This window comes from Atta cephalotes, assembly GCF_000143395.1.
Source record: "Atta cephalotes unplaced genomic scaffold scaffold00016, whole genome shotgun sequence".
Lineage (NCBI taxonomy): Eukaryota > Metazoa > Arthropoda > Insecta > Hymenoptera > Formicidae > Atta > Atta cephalotes.
Genome location: NW_012130080.1, coordinates 5629528 through 5649681, shown reverse-complemented (window position 1 = coordinate 5649681; position 20154 = coordinate 5629528). Strand labels below are relative to the sequence as shown.

The window sequence follows — 20154 nt, the reverse complement described above, 5'->3', positions numbered from 1 at the left end:
CGTAAAGCGCGCACCGGGAAACCGGAAGTACCGATTACGTACGACCCACATAATTAAGCGGTCGCTATAATTAAATTGCGCGCAGTATAGCCGGCGAAAGTCCTCGTTAGAGCAGTCTTATTAGGTGTTCCGATATTGAGGGTTGGTGCAGCGATACTGAACGCTTCTTAAGTTTCGAGAGTTTCGAGAGCACTTGGACTACAGTTCGGTTCTGTTCGAGAACTTATCGAGAGGGCCCGTCATCAATTAAATCTGCGCGGTAATTGCAAAGGAAGGAGGAAAACATGGGTGTGGTGCGGAGTTAACGGAACTTCACGAAACTTTCCGCCTCCTTTTTGCTCGCTGTCCGCCGCATTACTCGTGCAAAATCACCGTTTCGTTAATCGAATTGGTGTAACAACAAACGGAGCTCTTAGCTCTAACAAAACGTACAATAGATAGATAGTATCACATACATGTACGGATTCTAGAACATGAAGATATCTGTGCTCCTGTTTCCTTATCGCATATATAAAGTCGATTTTTACATTCCAAAGCACACAAATTATCAAAGCATTTCGTTAATGTCATTTCGCTATATAAAAATTTTCAAGTTGATGAAACATTTACAGACAATTATAAATTCTGCAAGTTATTGATGTTGTTACCATGACATGCATGTTTTAATACAAAATATTGATATTTGTAATTAATAAAATAATACAAATTAATTATATTTATAAACGCTAACCTCGACGGAATATTTTCAAAAATTAATGATAACTTAAACGAAAATCTGGTAATATAAAGGTAAAATCATAAATTTTATATATAAACAATAAATATATACATAATATTTGTTACATAAATTTTTAATAGCTAATATTTAGCGAAGTTTATTACTTAATGCGTTTTGTCACGTATTACATAATTCTGATAAATTGAAAAAAAACAGCAATGAATGGCAAATATCTTGACGATTACCTGTCAGTGGTCGCGATTGACGTTGCCGTGGAAGAGAAGACGAGAATCGCCAGAATAGCTGTTGCGACATTGCACAAGCTGCATAACGTAATGCTGCAGATGAAAGATTGGCGGGACGATAGCGCGAAACTGAAGAGTAATATCTGGCGAATGAAAATGGCTTTGCGTGCGGATGACAAGAATGAGAACGATAACCAGCAAATCGACCCTTTGATCGTGCATCAGAGGACGGAGATTAGTCGGTTGGAGCAGGCAAACGACGCTTTAGAGAATGAAGTAACGAGTCTAAAATGCGCTTTAACGAAAACCGAAGAGGATATCATGCGTATCACTAACTCTGAAATAGGTGATAAGATCGCCATACTTGAGAATGAATTCTTAAGTGAAAGAGAACGCATGAACGACGAAATTTTGTGTCTGAAGGAGCGATTGAAAGAGGTTGACGAGAGCGAGACGAGTGTCATGTTGAAACAACTCAGGGATGAACTGAATGAATTCGCGAAAGGTGATCGGACGATAGAAATAATCTTCGCTAATGCGATCGGCAAGACCGTTGAGATGATTATCGGTTTGTCGGAAGAACTCGTGAACGTTAGCGAGAATTTGTATAGGTTTAAGACCAGAAATAGGAATCTGCGTCTCAAGCTAGACAGATCAAGAGCCATGCTGCGATCGAGATGTGGTAAGAGCGCGGAATATCAGAAGAGAATCGGCGAATTGAACAATCTCGCCGAACAATTGATGGGAGAGATGGGCCGGCTGAAAGTTATTCGTGAGAATGCGAACTATAGCGAAAGTTCGGACGCCACGGATATCCCAGACGTTGTTAGACACGTCGAACGTTTGATGAACGACTTGAGGAACAATTTAAAGAGCGATCGCGAAGCGATGATCGCCGCCGGCGATCCTGACTGTTTGAAATACATGAAGAAAGTAGTTAATCTAAAAGTAAACCTGAAAGTACTGTCCGTGGAGCTTAGACGATCGAACGTGCCGATAGACAAACGGTTATGCGAGAATCTCCAGTACGAGAAATGCTTAGAAACAGCTTCATCATTGAATGATTTTCTACAGGAAATCGACAATGAGATTGAAAAATTGAAAATAAAACCGATGAACAAATATTGCAAAATCGGTGGCATCAGCAGTTCGCAATATATGATCAAAGTCATGGAACTCGAAGATATTGTTAGAAAATCAATTGCAATAATCGCTATTTTAAAACAAGCTCTGCCGGAAGTTATAAATACCAATGAGAAAATAACGGAGATATTAGAAGACTTGATTGAGCAATTGTGCAGTAAAATAAAGGAACTCGAAATTTTCGATGACCGCGCGAATTTACGTGACAGAATCGAACAACTTGAAGCTATGCTCATGTACTTAAAATCGGAATTATTGGAAAAGAACGAACGTATAAATGCACTGAACGACGAGCATGCAAGCATCGGATTAACGTCAAAGAGAGATCGTGAGAAGTATGAGAAGATTATCGCTGACATACGCGAGGTAAACGAGACTCTCCGAGGAGATGTAGAAAAAGGGAAACAAGAAATATTGGAGCTGTCGCTTAAACACGATCATTCCGAACGACGTGTCGCGGAAATGCAACTGATGAAGGTTGAAATTGATGCAGCGAAGAAAGAATTGCAGAACCTTCATGATGATAAAGAGATGTTATTAGGGGAAACGGAAAGGATGCGTAACGTTCTCGAGGAGAAAGACGAGGAAATTGAGAATATTATTACCCAGAAGAACGTGCTGAAAGCCGTCCTTAGGGCGGAGACAGAGGACCTGAAGACGAAACTTGGGATCGCTTCCGATGAAAATGTAAAACTGAGAAGTATAATTGAGGGACTTGGGAAACAGGAGGAACGCGAACGACTGGGCAAATTGAAAAGTTCGGAGAAGGAAAACGGCGGGAAGGAACGAGACAATGGCGAAGACCGTGCACAAAACCTCAGGGATGAATTGGAGTACTTGAAAGCTGAGTCAAATGAGCCTAAAATAAATCTGGACAAGGCGGACAAGCGAATCGGTTATTTGAAATGCGCGTCGGATGAAGACATCGAGGACAAGGCCGAGTCGGAGAATAAAATTTCTTATTTGGAACCTAACGAGCAGTCGTTGACGTATCGATTAAATGTCCCGATAAATGCTAGCGAGGAAACATCGGGAAAATTCAACAGAGTGATAGCGGAGTACAAAGCGTCGAAGAATAAAGTCAAACAGCTTCAGAACGAGAAAGAACAACTCGAAGAGGAGTTGTCGAAGTTGAGGTCTGAGAAAGAATTGTTGGATAGGTCGATGTCCGATGCCAATAACAAGTGCGCCGTGCTGCAGGATCAAGTTAACAAATTTAAGTCCGAGCGTAACGGCCTTCGGGAGAAGATAAGCGAACACGAAGCTACTGCGGAGAATTTAAAGTTTGAACTAGAGAGAGCGCGGGCGGAACTCGAAGATGCGGTTGTTAATATGGCGCGCCTGCAATCGGAGAACTCGAAGGCCATCGGCGATTTGGATACGCTGTCTCTACGGAATACCGAGACCGAAGACCGTGTACGGATGCTGTTGACAGAAAAAAACGAGTTCGCGACGCGTATTAACGAGCTCAATGATGAGAACGTCGCTCTGCGAGAGCAATTGAATAAGGCGAGTGAGGAGAATGAATATTTTTCCATGAAATTGAATAAATCAAGGGTCGAAAATGACAAAGCGAAAGCGGAAAATGCCCTTCTGCAGGCTACCTACGACGCGAGGGAAAAGGACAATGTCGAGCTAAGGAAGGAGAGAGATGACGCGAAAGGAAGAATAAATGAAATCGCTAACAAGTGCAGAGCACTCGATAATCAACTGAAGATCCAGCGAATGAAGTATGAGGCGTTGCGACTTACTGCGGCCACGTTGCACGACGAAAATAATGATCGTAAAAATTATTTAAAGAAGATCGATATGCAGCATCCGTTTGTGACGAGATTCGCTACTCATAACGAGATTAAACAGAAACAAAATTGCTCGGATACCGCGCGTACGAGTATAAAGGTCGAAATTGGCGAACGGAGGGACGATGGAACAGAAGTCAAAGTAGAATCTGATACACGCGTTGGTCACAAGAACAAAGCGGTGATCAAAGATGAGTCAAAGGGCGAGCTAGAGAGATCGAAAAGCGAAAATAATTCTTTGAAATTAGAGCAGGCGAATTTGAAGTCCAAAAATTCCGAAGTTACGTTGAAACTGGTGGAAGGTAGATCCGAAAATGCAGTGCCGGTGTGGATAAAAGTTTCAGATGACGATGAAATTAGTGGTTCTACCTTGAAGAAATTTGAGAACGCGAATATCTGGCATGAGAAAGAAATAAGCAATTATTCTAATTATTTCAATAATCCGGATATATCTAAAGATAGCGAAAGAACCGCGACATTCGATATCGATCAGCTCGAAGTTGAAAATAGAGCGCTAAAGATGAAAGGTATTTCGTGTAGTAGTCGCAACTCCTGCTTGATGGACGACGGCAAGTTCGCTAGAGCGACGGACGAGATTCAGGCTTTGAAACTCGAACTGATGTATCTACGAGACGAGAAAGCGACATTGAAGTCGCAGTTCGAGATATTTAGGGAGGAATTAAACGCATTGAAATCAGAGAGGATGGCTTTAAAGGATGAACTCGCCGCTTCGAGGAAGTCGAATTTCGATCTTAGGCTTACAGTGAACGACCTACGAAGCGTTAACGAAAAATTGAAGGAGATAAATGTAAGATTAGAGAATCGTTCACAGGATACATCGAAAAGAATGAATAAGTACACTACACAAATATCGGAAATATCGGATAAAAAATTAAAAAATAATTATGAGAATGAATTAAGTGATTACTTAAAGAAGTATATTTCCACGGGAAAAAATCTGCGGATAACTAACAGGCGGAATCGATTCGATCGCATCTCTCCCAAGAATCCTGGACTACAATCCGTCGAAGAGAATTTACAACATATAGAGGGACAAAAATACTGAGATTATACAAAATTTTGTACATATAATTTATTAAATTTTATTGTTTTTATTTACTTTATTGTACTTTATATTTTATTTGCTTTATTATACAAAGAGAAATAATTAAATTGTATTTTTTAACAAATTGAAAAAATTATAAAAACATTAAAGATTTTTCTATATTGTATTTGAGAGTATAATACAAAAAGTTTGGAAGTGATTTAAAATCCGAATCAAACATTATTATTTTATTAAAAAGTAGATATATATCAAAAAATAATTAAGATCAAATGAGAAAATTTTCATTATAACTATAAAATTATATTGTTAAATATAAATATTGACTTTATTGAAATGTTTTATGTATTATAACATTTATTTTTATATTCATAGTATATCTATAGAAAAGAATAAATTTCCAATTCCAGTCATTTTTTATGGAGAGACTTCATCATCTACCTAATACATCTACCTAATATATCTTTAAAGTACTTATGTAGCAAAAAATAGATTGTAAGATCGAAAGATAAATATAACTGTATTACCTTGTAAATTCATCGTGCTTTCAATAGATTTTATACATCATTTAGTTTTTTTTCTTGTCAAAGATTTCATGTAACCGGCAGTTTCTTTTAAGACTTATGAAGGTAACTCCTAGCAAGCGCCCAGGAATCGTTTTAAGAGCAACTGACAAAACCTCCTGAAAGCGTGCTGCTACTTCATCTTCAGCTTTTAGAGCGACGAGTAGTTAAAGCCAAACAGGACAATGACAACAGCGGCGTGACGGCGATAAGGATAAAGCGGTGTCAGTGGAGCGCGTAATAATGCATTAATCGCGCGCGCATGTCGGGCCATTATCGCATACTCTACGACCACGGCATCACATCGAAAATCCTTGTCTGAGATTATTTTAGCAAAAAGGTAAAGCTCGCTTTGCGCAGCATAGTTGATGCTCATCTATCATTCCCCTAGACTGCCAGAGTGCGACGTGGCACATTGCAAATGAGTGGATAGTCCTTTGGCATCCCTACAATTACATTTTTCTTCTTATATATCTTGATCTTTGACTTTTACTCTTACCCCATTAAACAGACACAATTCATACAATTATATTTCGATGAGATCTCTGCGAGTAAATATTGCAATTCTACTGAAGCTAAAGTTTCTACGTGACAGACTACAAAATAAAATAATAGTATTTAGTGACAGGACAACGTCAAATATTATCTCGTTTAGATTGCAACCAATAATATCGGTTTATTTTTTAAAAATTTGTTTTTCGTCTCCTCAAAAATTTTATTTAAAAAAGTACAGCAACCGCGCATATGTAATAACTTGATGGTCAATTATGCTTTACGCGTAATTTTTTATTGCAACACGCGGGATATATGCGAGATGAAAGCGTTACGGTATTCGATATATAAAAACGCGTTCGGATGTATATTTTGTAATATCTTCCATGATAAATCAACTGATCGCGTGTAACAGCGGACGTCACACGCGAAAAACATTGAATTGTCGTAACGACAGATGTTACAGCGGGATGCCCCTTTGTTTTGCGACTCCGCGCGTGAGATACACATTGATGTGAATTTTTCTGTGATTCCACATTTCCGCGGGTTAAATGTCTGAACGTGCATTATGTTGTACGCGTATAATCGCATATTATACGAGTAATCTCGAATTAATAGCGCGAAAGAGTCGCCTCTTTCGCGCTATTAATGAGATTAAATCATATCCTTATTGTATGTTATGTCATATATAATATAACGAGTTTAATTTTAACATCTCGTCTAATATTTAATATATTAAATATATTAATACAACTATACAAATGAAATAAGAAGAAATTGTAGTGCAAAGAATAGATGCAACGTTAATAATTATATAATGTACTTCAAAGACCTATACTGTACTTCAAAGCAAATATCACCTTTTAATATCACGAATACACGAATAGAATACTATCCACAGTTCGAAGAAAAATATTGCATATTTCATATAGTTTTCTATAGATGTGCTACGAATATTTGGTGGATAATTGTTTGATAATATTCAGAACATTGAAATCGTAATAATGACATTATTTGTTATAAGTTCACTTATAAGTGACAAATGATGTTACGATTGCTTCCTATCATCCTATCATCATAATTTTATTTACTTTTATATAAAGTCAGATATAATAGAATAATTGTGTGTGATGTATGTGCAATATGTATATTAATATGTTGTATATTAAAAAGAATAGTTAGTTACTTTGTGTAACGTCTTTTATAAATATGCTATGAATATTTCCATTATAGGATTATGAATATGGATAATTGTATAATGTTTAGGTATCTGTATCTCCCATAAATAGAACACAGAAATTATTATAATAGCATCAGGATATCGTGACTTTTTACTATTCTCTGTAAAGCCGGTTCTACATTAATTGTAAGCTGATCGCAAGTTTTTTGCGACAGCCAATCTGAAGCTTGCATTTTGAAATCAACACTTTATATTGGCTGTCGCAACAAACTTGCGATCAGCTTGCAACTAATGTAGAGTCGACTTTACACGGCACGCTTTACACCGAAGTTATAACATCAATGTTATGAAACTGGCCAATCATAGCTATTCCTCTGAAGAATGGAATGACTGTAATTGATCAGTTTAAGTTTGCCGTGTAAATGTAGTAATTGATAAAATTTATTTATAAATGACAAATGAAGAACTAAACACACATCGTCATTTATTTTTATATAAAATTAATTACAATTAATATAAGGCCACAAATTTTTGAGAAAGATTTTTTCATTAGTTCATTATAAAATTAGAATATAAAAATTTCGAATTTATATTCCTGAATTGGCGCTATCTTCCTTGTGTTTATATATTCGTGTTTTCACCCAGAGACAAACAATGAGTGCAGATCGTCGCAAATAAAACGCAATGCGTCGAGTTGCACAGTCAGATGCGTTTCGCGAATGCAATCCACGTACTGGTCCATGACTAAACAGACTTTAATTGCGGGAAATCACAGTAATCACGAAACGCTGGCGCAAGCTCGTTTTTTTCCCCATCTTTTTCCTATTGTTATTTCCATCATGACATCGACGAATGTACCTAGTAAATGAAGACTAAGAGTAATCGCTATTTTACAAACAAAACTATTAATTATACTTCAATTACTGACATAATAAAAAAATTTATTATATCGCCAGTCGAGTCTGCTTTACAGACGTAATTATAAATTTATGATACATTTGTTTTTAATTTGTCTATTATCTGATGTAGCTTTTTATTAGACTATACATTTTATAATCAAAAAATAAATGAATCTTATTTAATATATATCTATAATTAGATCCATTTTAATATTTTATTTCTTTTAAAATCTATTTTGACTATATAAGATTTATTTGTTTAGATCTATTTTAATTGTCATATTTAAATTTACAAATAATAAATTATTATTAAAAAGTGTTTAAAGTTACTAGATTCTAGAGGAAATTCAAAATTTATTAAATTCAAAGTATAATTGGTTTTAAAAGTTACTAAATCTAAAAGTAAAATTTTAGAAATTATTAAGTTATTATATTTAAAAATTCGTGCCTATCGTCAAAAAGAAATCAATTACATAATTTTTTCTCTAGAGCGAAAACTTGAAAAATAAAAATTTTTTATATGCATATGTGCATATGTACATATACGTACATACACAAAATTTTCACATTTCCATGTTAGGGAAAAATTAAGTTATATAATTGATCTTCAGACCGTGCGAAACATCGAATCCACGAAAGCTTTACCATGTTTTATTTCATTTTTAAGGAAAAATTATATAATTGCTGTCATGAATTTTAAATTTACTAGATTCTTCTGAAAAAAATAATTCAAAAGTTAGAAGACTCTCTGTAATAATTATTTTTAGAATGACTTCTTCCAAATATGCTTCTCTTTCAGGGTACCGTCAATGCGATGCTATAAATACTTTAAAGTGTCTTGATTGATCAATTTATAAAATTCTTTCTTCTGATTGATCAATCAAACGCTTTAAAGCATTTGTAGCGAGACTTTGGCTGATATTCATAGTCAGTTCTTATTTTAAGACCGTCTTAAGTAATGTCTTAAGTTGTTAATGTGGCCCTTTGATTGATTCATGATATCTTAATGCATGTCTACAATGAACAATAGCAGTAGTGGATTAAAGAGTACGCGTAGAAATCGACCAATCATAGTTGAATGAGAAAAATAATTAACTATGATTGGTTGATTTCTACGCTTACTCCTTAATCAACCATTGTAGATCATGCATAAGATTGTACTTAAGACTGGTCTTAAATATATAATAAGATCCGATTATGAATAACGGCCTGATCATAATCGAATGGAAAAGGAATATTCGATTCTGATTGGTCAATTCTTACAGATTATGGCACACAGACCTTAAGGTTATCACATTGACGCTTGCTAATCGTAAATTTTTATCACGTGACTTGTTTGACGTTAAAGGATGCGTTCTGAATTACGCATAAAGCGCATGTATCATTTTATCCTTCCAGTCAGAAATGATAATGAAATCGACATTGAATCAACATTGATTCGATGTCGATTCTATTATCATTTCTGACTTTCTTTAATCTTCGGTGAACAATAAGGATAAATAATACATCAAGCGCTTTGTATAATTCAAATATCCCAAAGTATCAATAAAAGGGCACCTTTACGTCACGAACCAATTGAATTCAATAGATCTCATTTCCAAGCAACGAACACAGTCGACAATAGGTGTGTTCGTGTTGTTTGAAATCCCCAAAAAGCACTTTGCAGTTAAAAAGGGATAAATATATATTTAAATATTGAAAAGAAAGAGAACAAAGTTGCTAAATGCAAAAAATGCAAGCAATGTGAACAGACCGAATATGTTCGCATTGCTTGAAATCCCCAAAAGCACTTAAAACGAGATGAATATATATATATATATATATATATATATATAATTTTACTCGAAATATATAATATACATAACGTATACAGTATATAGAGTAAAATCTTTGGAGATGAAGTTTTGGAACGTAGTCCTGGTATTGAAAAGAGAGAAAACGAAGATCTCGAGTACAAAAAGTGCACATAATGCTAACAGATCTAACGTTTGCAACGTCACGGATAAATAGTGACATTTCGTTGTTCAACGTTGGCACACGTCAAATGACGATAGACTCGGGCAAGTGTGCGCTTGGCTTCAGTCGGTCAGTAACAATGGCGGCAGATCTCGAACAGTTTCAACAGCTTCTGAATACACTCCTCAGCACAGATAACGATGTCCGGACGCAGGCAGAGGTATGTTTAAACCCCCAATGAATTTTCGTGGCCGCGCTCGACCGATGTCGAACGCGTGCCGGTCGGCGCGAGTGTCCGCGGCGTGGCCTGTTCCTACCGAGCACGTTGCCGACGTGTTGTCACGCACGCGGATGCCACAACCGGCGTTGAACGCGCGACGCAACTCGCATCCTCGACGTTGTCGTAGCGATCGATCGCGACACGTCGACGAGGAGGGTCCGTCGCATCTGAGCGAATTTTGACGCATTCACGCGATCGGTCAAGAAATCCAAAATGGTGTCTCGCATGCGGGTAGTGCGCGGCGCGCGCCCCGCGTGCCATCCGTCAGTTCCGCATGTGCGGACGACAGGAGTCCGGCGTTTCTCTTCTTTTCTCGCGACGCTCACCGTTCGGGCTCGGCTATGAAGGTGGGGTTCGCATCCACGCGTAAATGACGTTTTCCTTACATCCATTCGTCCCCCTTGTGACGTGGTGACATGCACGTTTTACGAGATGCATCCCGTTTTCCCGCCTACACGCGATTTCCGGCGAATGCTGTAGCGTGTTTCGCGTGCGTCGTTCTTATCCACCTTGCGACCCACCCGACTCCGCGTGCGATCGCAAGTATCTGATTTGATTACTCGCACGATTTTAATACCGTTCGGCAAGTTCTATATATGTCTTACCTTGACTCACCACACGATCACGTGTCATTATTCGTCGAATATTCATACGTGCACTGATTATGTATTCCGCACGAAATGAGTCAGATTTAGCTTAGCAAATTTAGTTTGGGAGAGAGTACTTTGATTTTGGCAGCTGTGAAATTTAAGTATAGATATATTCATGTATATATGTTCTTATTTTGTATATAATGTATAATCATACTATAATCATACTATAATGTGTAGTAACAAGACAAAGACATTTGCTTTGTAATGCTGCATCTTTTGTATTCTAATTTAGAATTTCTTATATTGAGTGTTGTGGAGATTGTCATAATAAGCCAAAAGAATTTAAACATATTTCTTGTTAAATATTATTAAAAATTACTTGCTTTATATTATAATAAATAAAAGTGCTTTATATATATTTAATTGTTTATTTTATCAGATTATATTATAAAACTACCATTCCACAAAACTATTAACTATTTTTAAAATTGTCCATAATATTTTAGCACCAATGGATTAAATGACATTTCTTTGATATTATCATAAAATTTAATTTTTCTTATATAATGATATAATATATTTAATTCTTTTTAAAGAAGAAATAAATGCTTATTAGACAAATATAAATTTCGAGTGAAAAATTTATGTTTGTAACATAACTTTTTAAGGCCTGGTTTTATCAACATAAGATTAACTTTAATCTCAGTTCAATTTACTCTTTATCTTTTCGTAATTCTAAGAATTAAAAAAAGATAAACAGTAAATTAAACTGAGATTAATCTTATATTTGTGGAACCAGATCTAAGAGACTTTATATTTTTTGGTTAGAAAAAATTATTACTACTTATATTCTTATCGTTAGAAATATTATAAAAGATTTTAAATAACGATATTGAATTCTGGAATTTAGGAAGCGTATGGTAATCTTCCAGTGGAAAGCAAGGTGACATTTCTTTTAACTACTATTTGCAATGGCACACTTGCAGAAGAAATGCGAACTATTGCTGCAGTATTGTTACGTCGATTATTCTCCTCAGAATTTATGGATTTTTATCCTAAGGTAGTCTGAAACTTTTTTTCCTAATCTCTAGCTATTATATGAAATTTTTGCTTTTTTTCAATTCATTGCTATTTTATTTCTTAAGAACTTCTTATCAAGAAATTAATGATTATCTATGTTTGAGTCAAAGATCAATTAAAAATAAATTTGATATGTAATTATTATACAGATTCCACCAGAAGCGCAAGCCCAGTTAAAGGAACAAATTTTATTATCGGTTCAAAATGAACAAACTGAAAATATTCGACGTAAGGTCTGTGACGTTGCAGCTGAAGTTGCCAGGAATTTAATAGATGAAGATGGCAATAACCAATGGCCAGAGTTTCTTCAGTTCCTATTTCAGTGTGCGAATAGTCCATTACCGGCATTAAAAGAAAGCGCTCTTCGTATGTTCACGTGAGTTTCCTTGAACTCTATCTTATATGAATTTGTTTATTAAGAAAAGAAGTAAAGGAAATTAAATATGCATGCAGATCCGTCCCAGGCGTATTTGGAAATCAACAAGCAAATCATCTTGATCTTATAAAACAAATGTTACAACAATCTGTGTTAGATATGACAAATTATGAGGTAATATGAAATTTACTTACATTTTTTAATTTAATGGGAGATGGATACATGAGAGTCGACAAAACAAGATTACTCGTCACATAATTCTTCCAAAAAAAAAAGTGCCTTCTGATGACTGTAACTTGTGAAGTACTATTTTACAGACAGATACGGGGCATACATTTTGTGGAACAATTTGTAACATTCTAAAAACAAAAATTTGTTTAATTATGAAATTTTTTTATTATAACTTTTTTATTGTAACCGAGTAATTACAACTGTTGCAATTGTTCTTATCACACAGGTCAGATTTCAAGCAGTACGAGCAATTGGAGCGTTTATAACATTACATGACAAAGAGGAAAACATACACAAACATTTTTCAGAATTAGTTCCAGCGCTTGTACAAGTAACCGCTCAATCTATAGAAAAGCAAGACGATGATGCTCTTATAAAAGTGTTGATAGATATTGCTGAAACCACACCAAAATTCCTCAGGGGGCAATTAGATAATGTTATGCAATTGTGCATGAACGTATTTTCCAATGAAGAAATGCCTGACTCTTGGAGACAATTGGCACTAGAAGTTTTGGTAACTCTGGCGGAAACTGCACCAGCTATGGTACGGAAAGGTGGTGAAAAATACATAGTATCTTTAGTGCCATTGGTACTGAAGATGATGACTGATTTGGAAGAAGATGAGAAATGGAGTTTCTCTGATGAAATAATTGAAGAAGATAATGATAGCAACAATGTGGTTGCAGAAAGTGCTTTAGATAGATTGGCGTGTGGGTTAGGAGGAAAAACTATGCTACCACAAATCGTGCAAAATATCCCTACAATGTTAAATAACAGTGATTGGAAATATAGGTAAACATATAACATTTATATTTTACATATTTATAGTTATATTGTTACGGCTATATTAAAATCTAATATTTAACATTGCATCTATCACAATCATCTATACAATCTATATATAATATAATCGAATAATAACACATTCACAGAAAAGTCAGCAGTTATAGATTCTTTTATGTAATTGCGTTACATCTGTGATAGAATAACTATTGAGACAATCCTCTTTTTTAGCTGCCGTTCTGGCAGTTGATTTGAGATTCTCATTGCGATGTTTAAGATAAAAATTGGCAGTTGTATAGTAGACTGCTATAATTATAAAAACATACAGCTTTTTTAATTTTTGTTAAATAACCAAGTTTTATATTTTTCTATTTTCTCATCTATATTCGTGTATATATAAAAACACATTTCTTATTATTATTAGGCACGCAGCACTTATGGCTATCTCAGCTGTTGGTGAAGGATGTCACAAGCAAATGGAAGCTCTTTTACCACAAATAATGGATGGTGTAATACAATATCTACAAGACCCGGTAAGTAAGACAATGACAAATTTATTTTATAAATTTTAATTTTATTTGTCATCAATAGTCTAAAATTATTTTTTATATCAAATTATACATATATAACTTATTAGGCCACAAGTTAATCCGACAGTCACATCAATATGGATATGACAGCGTTACAATTGTGGCAAATTAAGCATAGGAAATAAATTTTTACTGTATTACTGTTTTAGTAATACAGATAATCAAAATTTGTTCCTTGCGGTTCCTGAGGGTTGATTACTATTAGTAGTGATAGTAATCTTAGTTTTGGAACATATAACATATTGTCATTTGTATGTAAATGTAATATAAATGTAAAATTCATGAATACATTAAGTAATTTTGGAATTTTTTTAGCATCCTCGTGTAAGATACGCTGCTTGCAACGCAGTAGGTCAAATGTCTACAGATTTTTCGCCCATATTTGAAAAGAAATTTCATGATAAAGTTATTCCTGGATTATTAATGGTGTTGGACGATAACGCGAATCCTAGAGTTCAAGCTCATGCTGGCGCAGCTCTTGTAAACTTTAGCGAAGATTGCCCGAAAAATATTCTAACACCATATCTCGATGCTATAATGGCTAAACTTGAATCGATACTGACTGCTAAATTCCATGAATTAGTTGAAAAGGGAACTAAACTTGTACTTGAACAAGTAAGTTGAATTATAATAAATCCATCTACATAGGCTTCTAGATATATCTTGATCTAAGATATTCTATAATATTCTAAAGATTTCAGTTTTTTTTATTTATTTTTTTTTTATAAATAAATTTAAAATTTTATATAAGATGAAAAATCAAACTTGAAACCTGTGTAAATTATAAGCTGTTTCTATATAATTCTACGCGACATTTATTACAATTCCGTGTATAAATATAAACACTCTTAATTACATAAAAGTTATGGCTTAATGTAAATCTAAATTTTTTATTGTATTTTTATAGGTTGTCACAACAATTGCCTCTGTTGCGGATACATGTGAGGAACAATTTGTAACTTATTACGACAGGCTAATGCCTTGTTTGAAATTTATCATTCAAAATGCGACTCTACAGGAACACAAAATATTACGAGGCAAAACGATCGAATGTGTTAGTCTTGTAGGCTTAGCTGTTGGCCCAGAAAAGGTGATTAACACTTCTTATCCTTGTTTGATATGTGTTGAACAAAAAACTTGTAATTATTAATTACAAGTTGTTTAATGTTAACAGTTTATTGCTGATGCTAGTGAAGTTATGGATATGTTACTCAAAACACATTCAGAAGGTGATCTTCCTGATGACGATCCACAAACCAGCTATCTTATATCTGCTTGGGCCAGGATTTGTAAAATTCTTGGTAAGATATTGATAATGAAATCGATGCTTCTATCAAGTTTTATCATATTACAGAAACTTTTTGTGATCACGCGATTTTGTAAAAAAACATATACATTTTTTTTATAGGGAAGCAGTTTGAACAATATTTACCATTAGTAATGGGTCCTGTATTGCGAACAGCCGCTATGAAGCCTGAAGTTGCATTACTAGACAATGAAGACATGGAAGGTATTGAAGGTGATCTCGATTGGCAATTTGTTTCACTAGGAGAGCAACAAAATTTTGGAATCAAAACAGCTGGTTTGGAGGATAAGGCTTCCGCATGCGAAATGTTGGTTTGTTACGCACGAGAATTAAAGGAAGGTTTTGCGGATTATGCAGAAGAAGTTGTACGATTAATGGTACCGATGTTGAAGTTTTACTTCCACGATGGTGTTAGAACTGCAGCTGCAGCAAGTTTGCCGTATCTTCTTGACTGTGCTAAAATAAAAGGTTATTAGATAATATTTTTGTTTAAAAAACCGTATAACTTTCCAATAACAATATATATATTAATGTTTATAGGTCCACAGTATCTAGAAGGCATGTGGGCATATATTTGCCCAGATTTATTGAAAGCTATCGATACAGAGCCAGAATCTGAAGTGTTGTTGGAATTATTATCCTCTTTAGCAAAATGTATCGAAACACTGGGCGTAGGTTGCTTAAGTGCGCCACATATGACTGAACTTTTACGACTTTTAGATAAGTTACTCACTGAACATTTTGACCGAGCAGTTGCTAGATTGGAGAAACGAAAAGATGAAGATTATGATGAGGTACTATGAAAATTAATTATTTATAGTTTCATGAAAATTTTATAAATATTTCTTCTACTGACGCTCTTTTTATATTTAATGGATTAGGTTGTTGAAGAACAACTTGCTGATGAAGACAATGAGGACGTATACACACTCAGTAAAATTGCTGACATTTTACATGCCTTATTTACAACTTACAAATCTTCTTTCTTCCCATACTTTGATCAAATATGCGGACATTTCGTAAAATTATTGAGTCCTGAAAGATCGTGGTCGGATCATCAGTGGGCTTTATGCGTCTTTGATGATATTATAGAATTCGGAGGACCTGAGTGTGCAAAATATCAAGAATTCTTTTTACGACCCATGATTCAATACGTTTCTGATAAATCTGCAGAAGTTAGACAAGCAGCAGCTTATGGTTGCGGAGTTTTAGGTCAATTCGGTGGAGAAGGCTTTGCGCAAGCATGTGCAGAAGCTTTACCAAAACTGATGGAAGTTATTAATGATCCTGAATCTAGATCACCAGAAAATGTAAATCCCACTGAAAATGCTATTTCAGCAGTGACTAAAATTCTCAAATATAATAACAAAGCAATCAACGTCGATGAAATTCTTCCACACTGGTAAACTTTGATATTAAAGAAAATTGTTATTTGTTATTTGATAAGTTGCAAACAAGAATTTTGTTTGAAGCGCTTCTATCTATATAGGCTAACTTGGCTGCCAGTCGTCGAAGATGAAGATGAAGCACCTCATGTATATGGATACCTATGTGATTTGATTGAAGCAAATCATGCAGTAGTTTTAGGAACGAATAATGCGCATTTGCCTCGACTTATAAGTTTCTTTGCTGAAGCATTATTCAGAGAAGCTGTGCCTACCGACCATCCTGTTATGTCTAGAATTCTTAGTATTGTTAGAGAAATACAGGTAGGCAAAAAATTTGTTTATATTTATTGTTACAATTCTCGGATAATAAGTAATACATGATTTTATTTCCAGAACAACGACACGATATTCCAGGCAACTATAATGCAGTTGACAACAGATCAACAACAGGCGCTTCACGAAGCACTTAGTGCACTAAGTTGAATTTTTAACATTGTAACAAGTAAAAAAAAATTAATGCCCGCGTTAATTAATCTCCCGAAAAAATCGTAAAGATTGTAGGTATAGTATTGTACCTATAAACATTCGCTCCAGCCTAGTTACACGTACACACATACACACACATACACATACACATACAAATATATTTAAGCATTCTATTATTATCCACGTACTTGTTGAATATGTATTTCTGTATCATTTCTCAGCTTCAATACTTAGTTTTGTCAGGGATTGTTGTTAAACATTTGAAGTAAAATTAGAGTTTATCATTATTTTACAGTGCTTCTACAAATGAATATAAGTCGAAAAAAAATTTTATTGGTTACATGAATGAACTCGCATTGGCAGAATTTGAAAAAACTTTATATATTCCTAAAATATTTTAAATCCAATATTATATATATAAACATATATATATATATATATGTATATATATATATATATATATACACACACACACACAGTTTGTATATATAATATGTCTTTTCTTTCTGCATCACATTGGTGAAACATTATTTAAAAAGTTTATGAATAATGACGTCGACTTAAATCAGACATTCAAACGATAACGTTCTCCTGCTGATGAGAGCCGAACGATGCTAAATTATCTTAAAAAAATTGCTTTGTAAAAAAATTGCATAGTACTACATACATATTATAGCTTTGTTATGCGAATATAACGTTAAAGAATTATAATTTTGTCACTGTGATCTTTCTAAATTCTGTTTACATTCTCAAATGTTCCCACGTTTCGGCAAAATAACAAAATTAATAATGCAAGATAGACTGGAAAGCTCAGTGTAGCCACGATATGAACGCGTGATTGTGATTTAGATATTTTTATTATTAAATTTAGATACAGTAAATGTTATTTAATGATAATATCAATAATGTTGCAATGTTAAGGTATACGAATGCCTTTTGAATGAAAACGTAATGAAATTTTAAAAATTTTAGATTCAAGATTCATAAGATACGACTCTGCGATGTATCAAATGCATTTTTTTCTTGTAGAAATATACTAGAAATATACAAATATGTTCAAATATCGCAAATTGTTCTTGTAATCTTACAGCTAATTTATATTGAGTTATGTTTACTTAGCTGTAACATTACAATATATTAACGTCATAAACTAAATATATTTCGAAAATAAAACTAAATTTATTCGAAAATAGAAAAAGAAACAAAAAATATTACGTAAAAAATGACTAATACAGAAATTACGTTTACTTCGACTAATTGTAACACGATGAGAATCAAGATGATAAACAAAAGAGGACTGACAATGAATGAAATAATCCGTTTGAATAGCTTCTCCGCCTTTCTATGCTTGTTTGCTATTTATTTATAAAATATGTGCTCCAATACTTGCGATTGTATAGAAATTTCACAAATGAAAAAATTACCTCTTACATCTTCGCGGCTACTCCAAATATAAATGCTCCAATGACTTTTTTTTACTAAAACATGTAGAGGAATAAAAGTAAAGAATAAACATTTATTTGTACATACATCAAAGTATAAAAATATCACGAACAAATCTAGAGTTGAAGTACTCGATTGTAAGTATCCTTGATATATAATAGGCACATTGCCTCGTTAATTCACAGAAAAACAACACCATCTTGTAAGGTGCGTAATTGCAGCAAATATATAGAAAATTAATATTGGATTGTTTATGCGATACATTTGTGACAGAAGAACGGTAAAAATCAATGTGAAAGAAATGAAAAGTTATAATTCTTATATAGAGATTATTTTAAAATCATTATTAGCTAAAATAAATCTCAGCTTTGTAATTGTTTGTTTTGCTTCACCTACATTTTATATATATATTTTATTTTTAATGAATTTAATAGCCAGTATATATATATATATATATATATATTGCTAGTATTATTATTACGTTAAATAAAATGTCATACGTTTAATTAAATTTTACAAACGTAATCAAATCATCTTAAATAATCATAAGTTAGCTTAAACTGACTGCTTTGAGACTCTTATCTTAAAGACAGTAATTATTAAAGTTTATTACAAGGTTATGTGATAATTATCCTATAGACATTGTGACATAAGAAAAGTTGATAAAAGAAATATGTACAATTATCATTATATATAATTGAATAGCTGAAGTTGAAATAGTTTAAAAGTATATTATGAGTTTATTGAGTATCACTTCGTCGATCACTACCGTAAAAGATAAAACATTTTTGTAGATACTTGACAAGTGCACCGCGTGTAAATTCGAAAGCAATAACTGCAGATGAAAGTAATATGTTTGCAACATATGTGCAACAATATATCAATACAGCTGAAGTTATAGCACTTGCATTATTTTATTGTTTCATTTTATGAGTAATTCGTATTCCAATATATTGGAAAGGTGACAAGGGTCAATATAAATGAATCGGATGTTCAGTCCGCCTGATATCGAATCTTATATCAATTAATGTGCATTTATAATTTGCTAGCGAAAACAATCAGAAGAGATATTAATCAAAATTCAATGAATAATTTACATTTCAAATGTATATTTATATTTTGGACTTCGTTTTTTTTGCTATTTTAAAAAAGATTTGAAAATAAATGACGGAAAATTGACATGCTTATTTATTCAATATTTATCCATTTTTTATATACGTAAGATAAGGTTAAGCGGCAATGTAGAACGAAACGCACACATGTTTTAAAATAACGGAGAAAACCTGATTTAAGAACATAATTTATACAACGGTACTTCGCATTTCGCGCTCAGCGTGCTCTCCTAAATATTTCCACACTCAAAACGTTTGGATATTGTATTTATTTTATAGGTATTTTTTTTTATTATAAGCTGACTCGAATCAAAAGAGACAGAATGCTAAAGCATAATACGTACGTATTACGCGGTACGTGTGTGTGTGTGTGTGTGTGTGTGTGTGTGTGTGTGTGTGTGTGTTGTTGTGTGTGTGTGTGTGTGTGT

The 20154-nt window shown here is 33.8% G+C and overlaps 2 protein-coding genes across 2 annotated transcripts; both read left to right on the top strand.

Moving 5' to 3' along the window:
• The first annotated feature begins 936 nt into the window (after positions 1 to 936).
• LOC105618455 (uncharacterized protein PFB0145c-like) lies at positions 937 to 4971 on the top strand. The gene has a single exon (XM_012199991.1). It carries the CDS (start codon positions 937 to 939, stop codon positions 4969 to 4971), a length of 4035 nt encoding a protein of 1344 aa, XP_012055381.1.
• A 5175-nt stretch (positions 4972 to 10146) lies between these two features.
• Positions 10147 to 17168, top strand: LOC105618382 (importin-5). Its single transcript, XM_012199923.1, has 14 exons — positions 10147 to 10278; positions 11842 to 11991; positions 12161 to 12387; positions 12465 to 12561; positions 12845 to 13410; positions 13826 to 13934; positions 14307 to 14606; positions 14899 to 15081; positions 15166 to 15292; positions 15400 to 15765; positions 15838 to 16091; positions 16179 to 16699; positions 16787 to 17006; positions 17079 to 17168. The coding sequence occupies exons 1-14, from the start codon at positions 10147 to 10149 to the stop codon at positions 17166 to 17168; spliced, it is 3342 nt and encodes a 1113-aa protein (XP_012055313.1).
• Positions 17169 to 20154: the final 2986 nt, after the last annotated feature.

Coding starts and splice junctions, on each gene's coding strand:
- LOC105618455 (XM_012199991.1), top strand. CDS start 937: ATGAATGGCAAATATCTTGACGATTACCTGTCAGTGGTCGCGATTGAC.
- LOC105618382 (XM_012199923.1), top strand. CDS start 10,147: ATGACGATAGACTCGGGCAAGTGTGCGCTTGGCTTCAGTCGGTCAGTA. Junction 14,607..14,898: donor CTAAACTTGTACTTGAACAA/GTAAGTTGAATT, acceptor GTATTTTTATAG/GTTGTCACAACAATTGCCTC. Junction 17,007..17,078: donor GTATTGTTAGAGAAATACAG/GTAGGCAAAAAA, acceptor TTTTATTTCCAG/AACAACGACACGATATTCCA.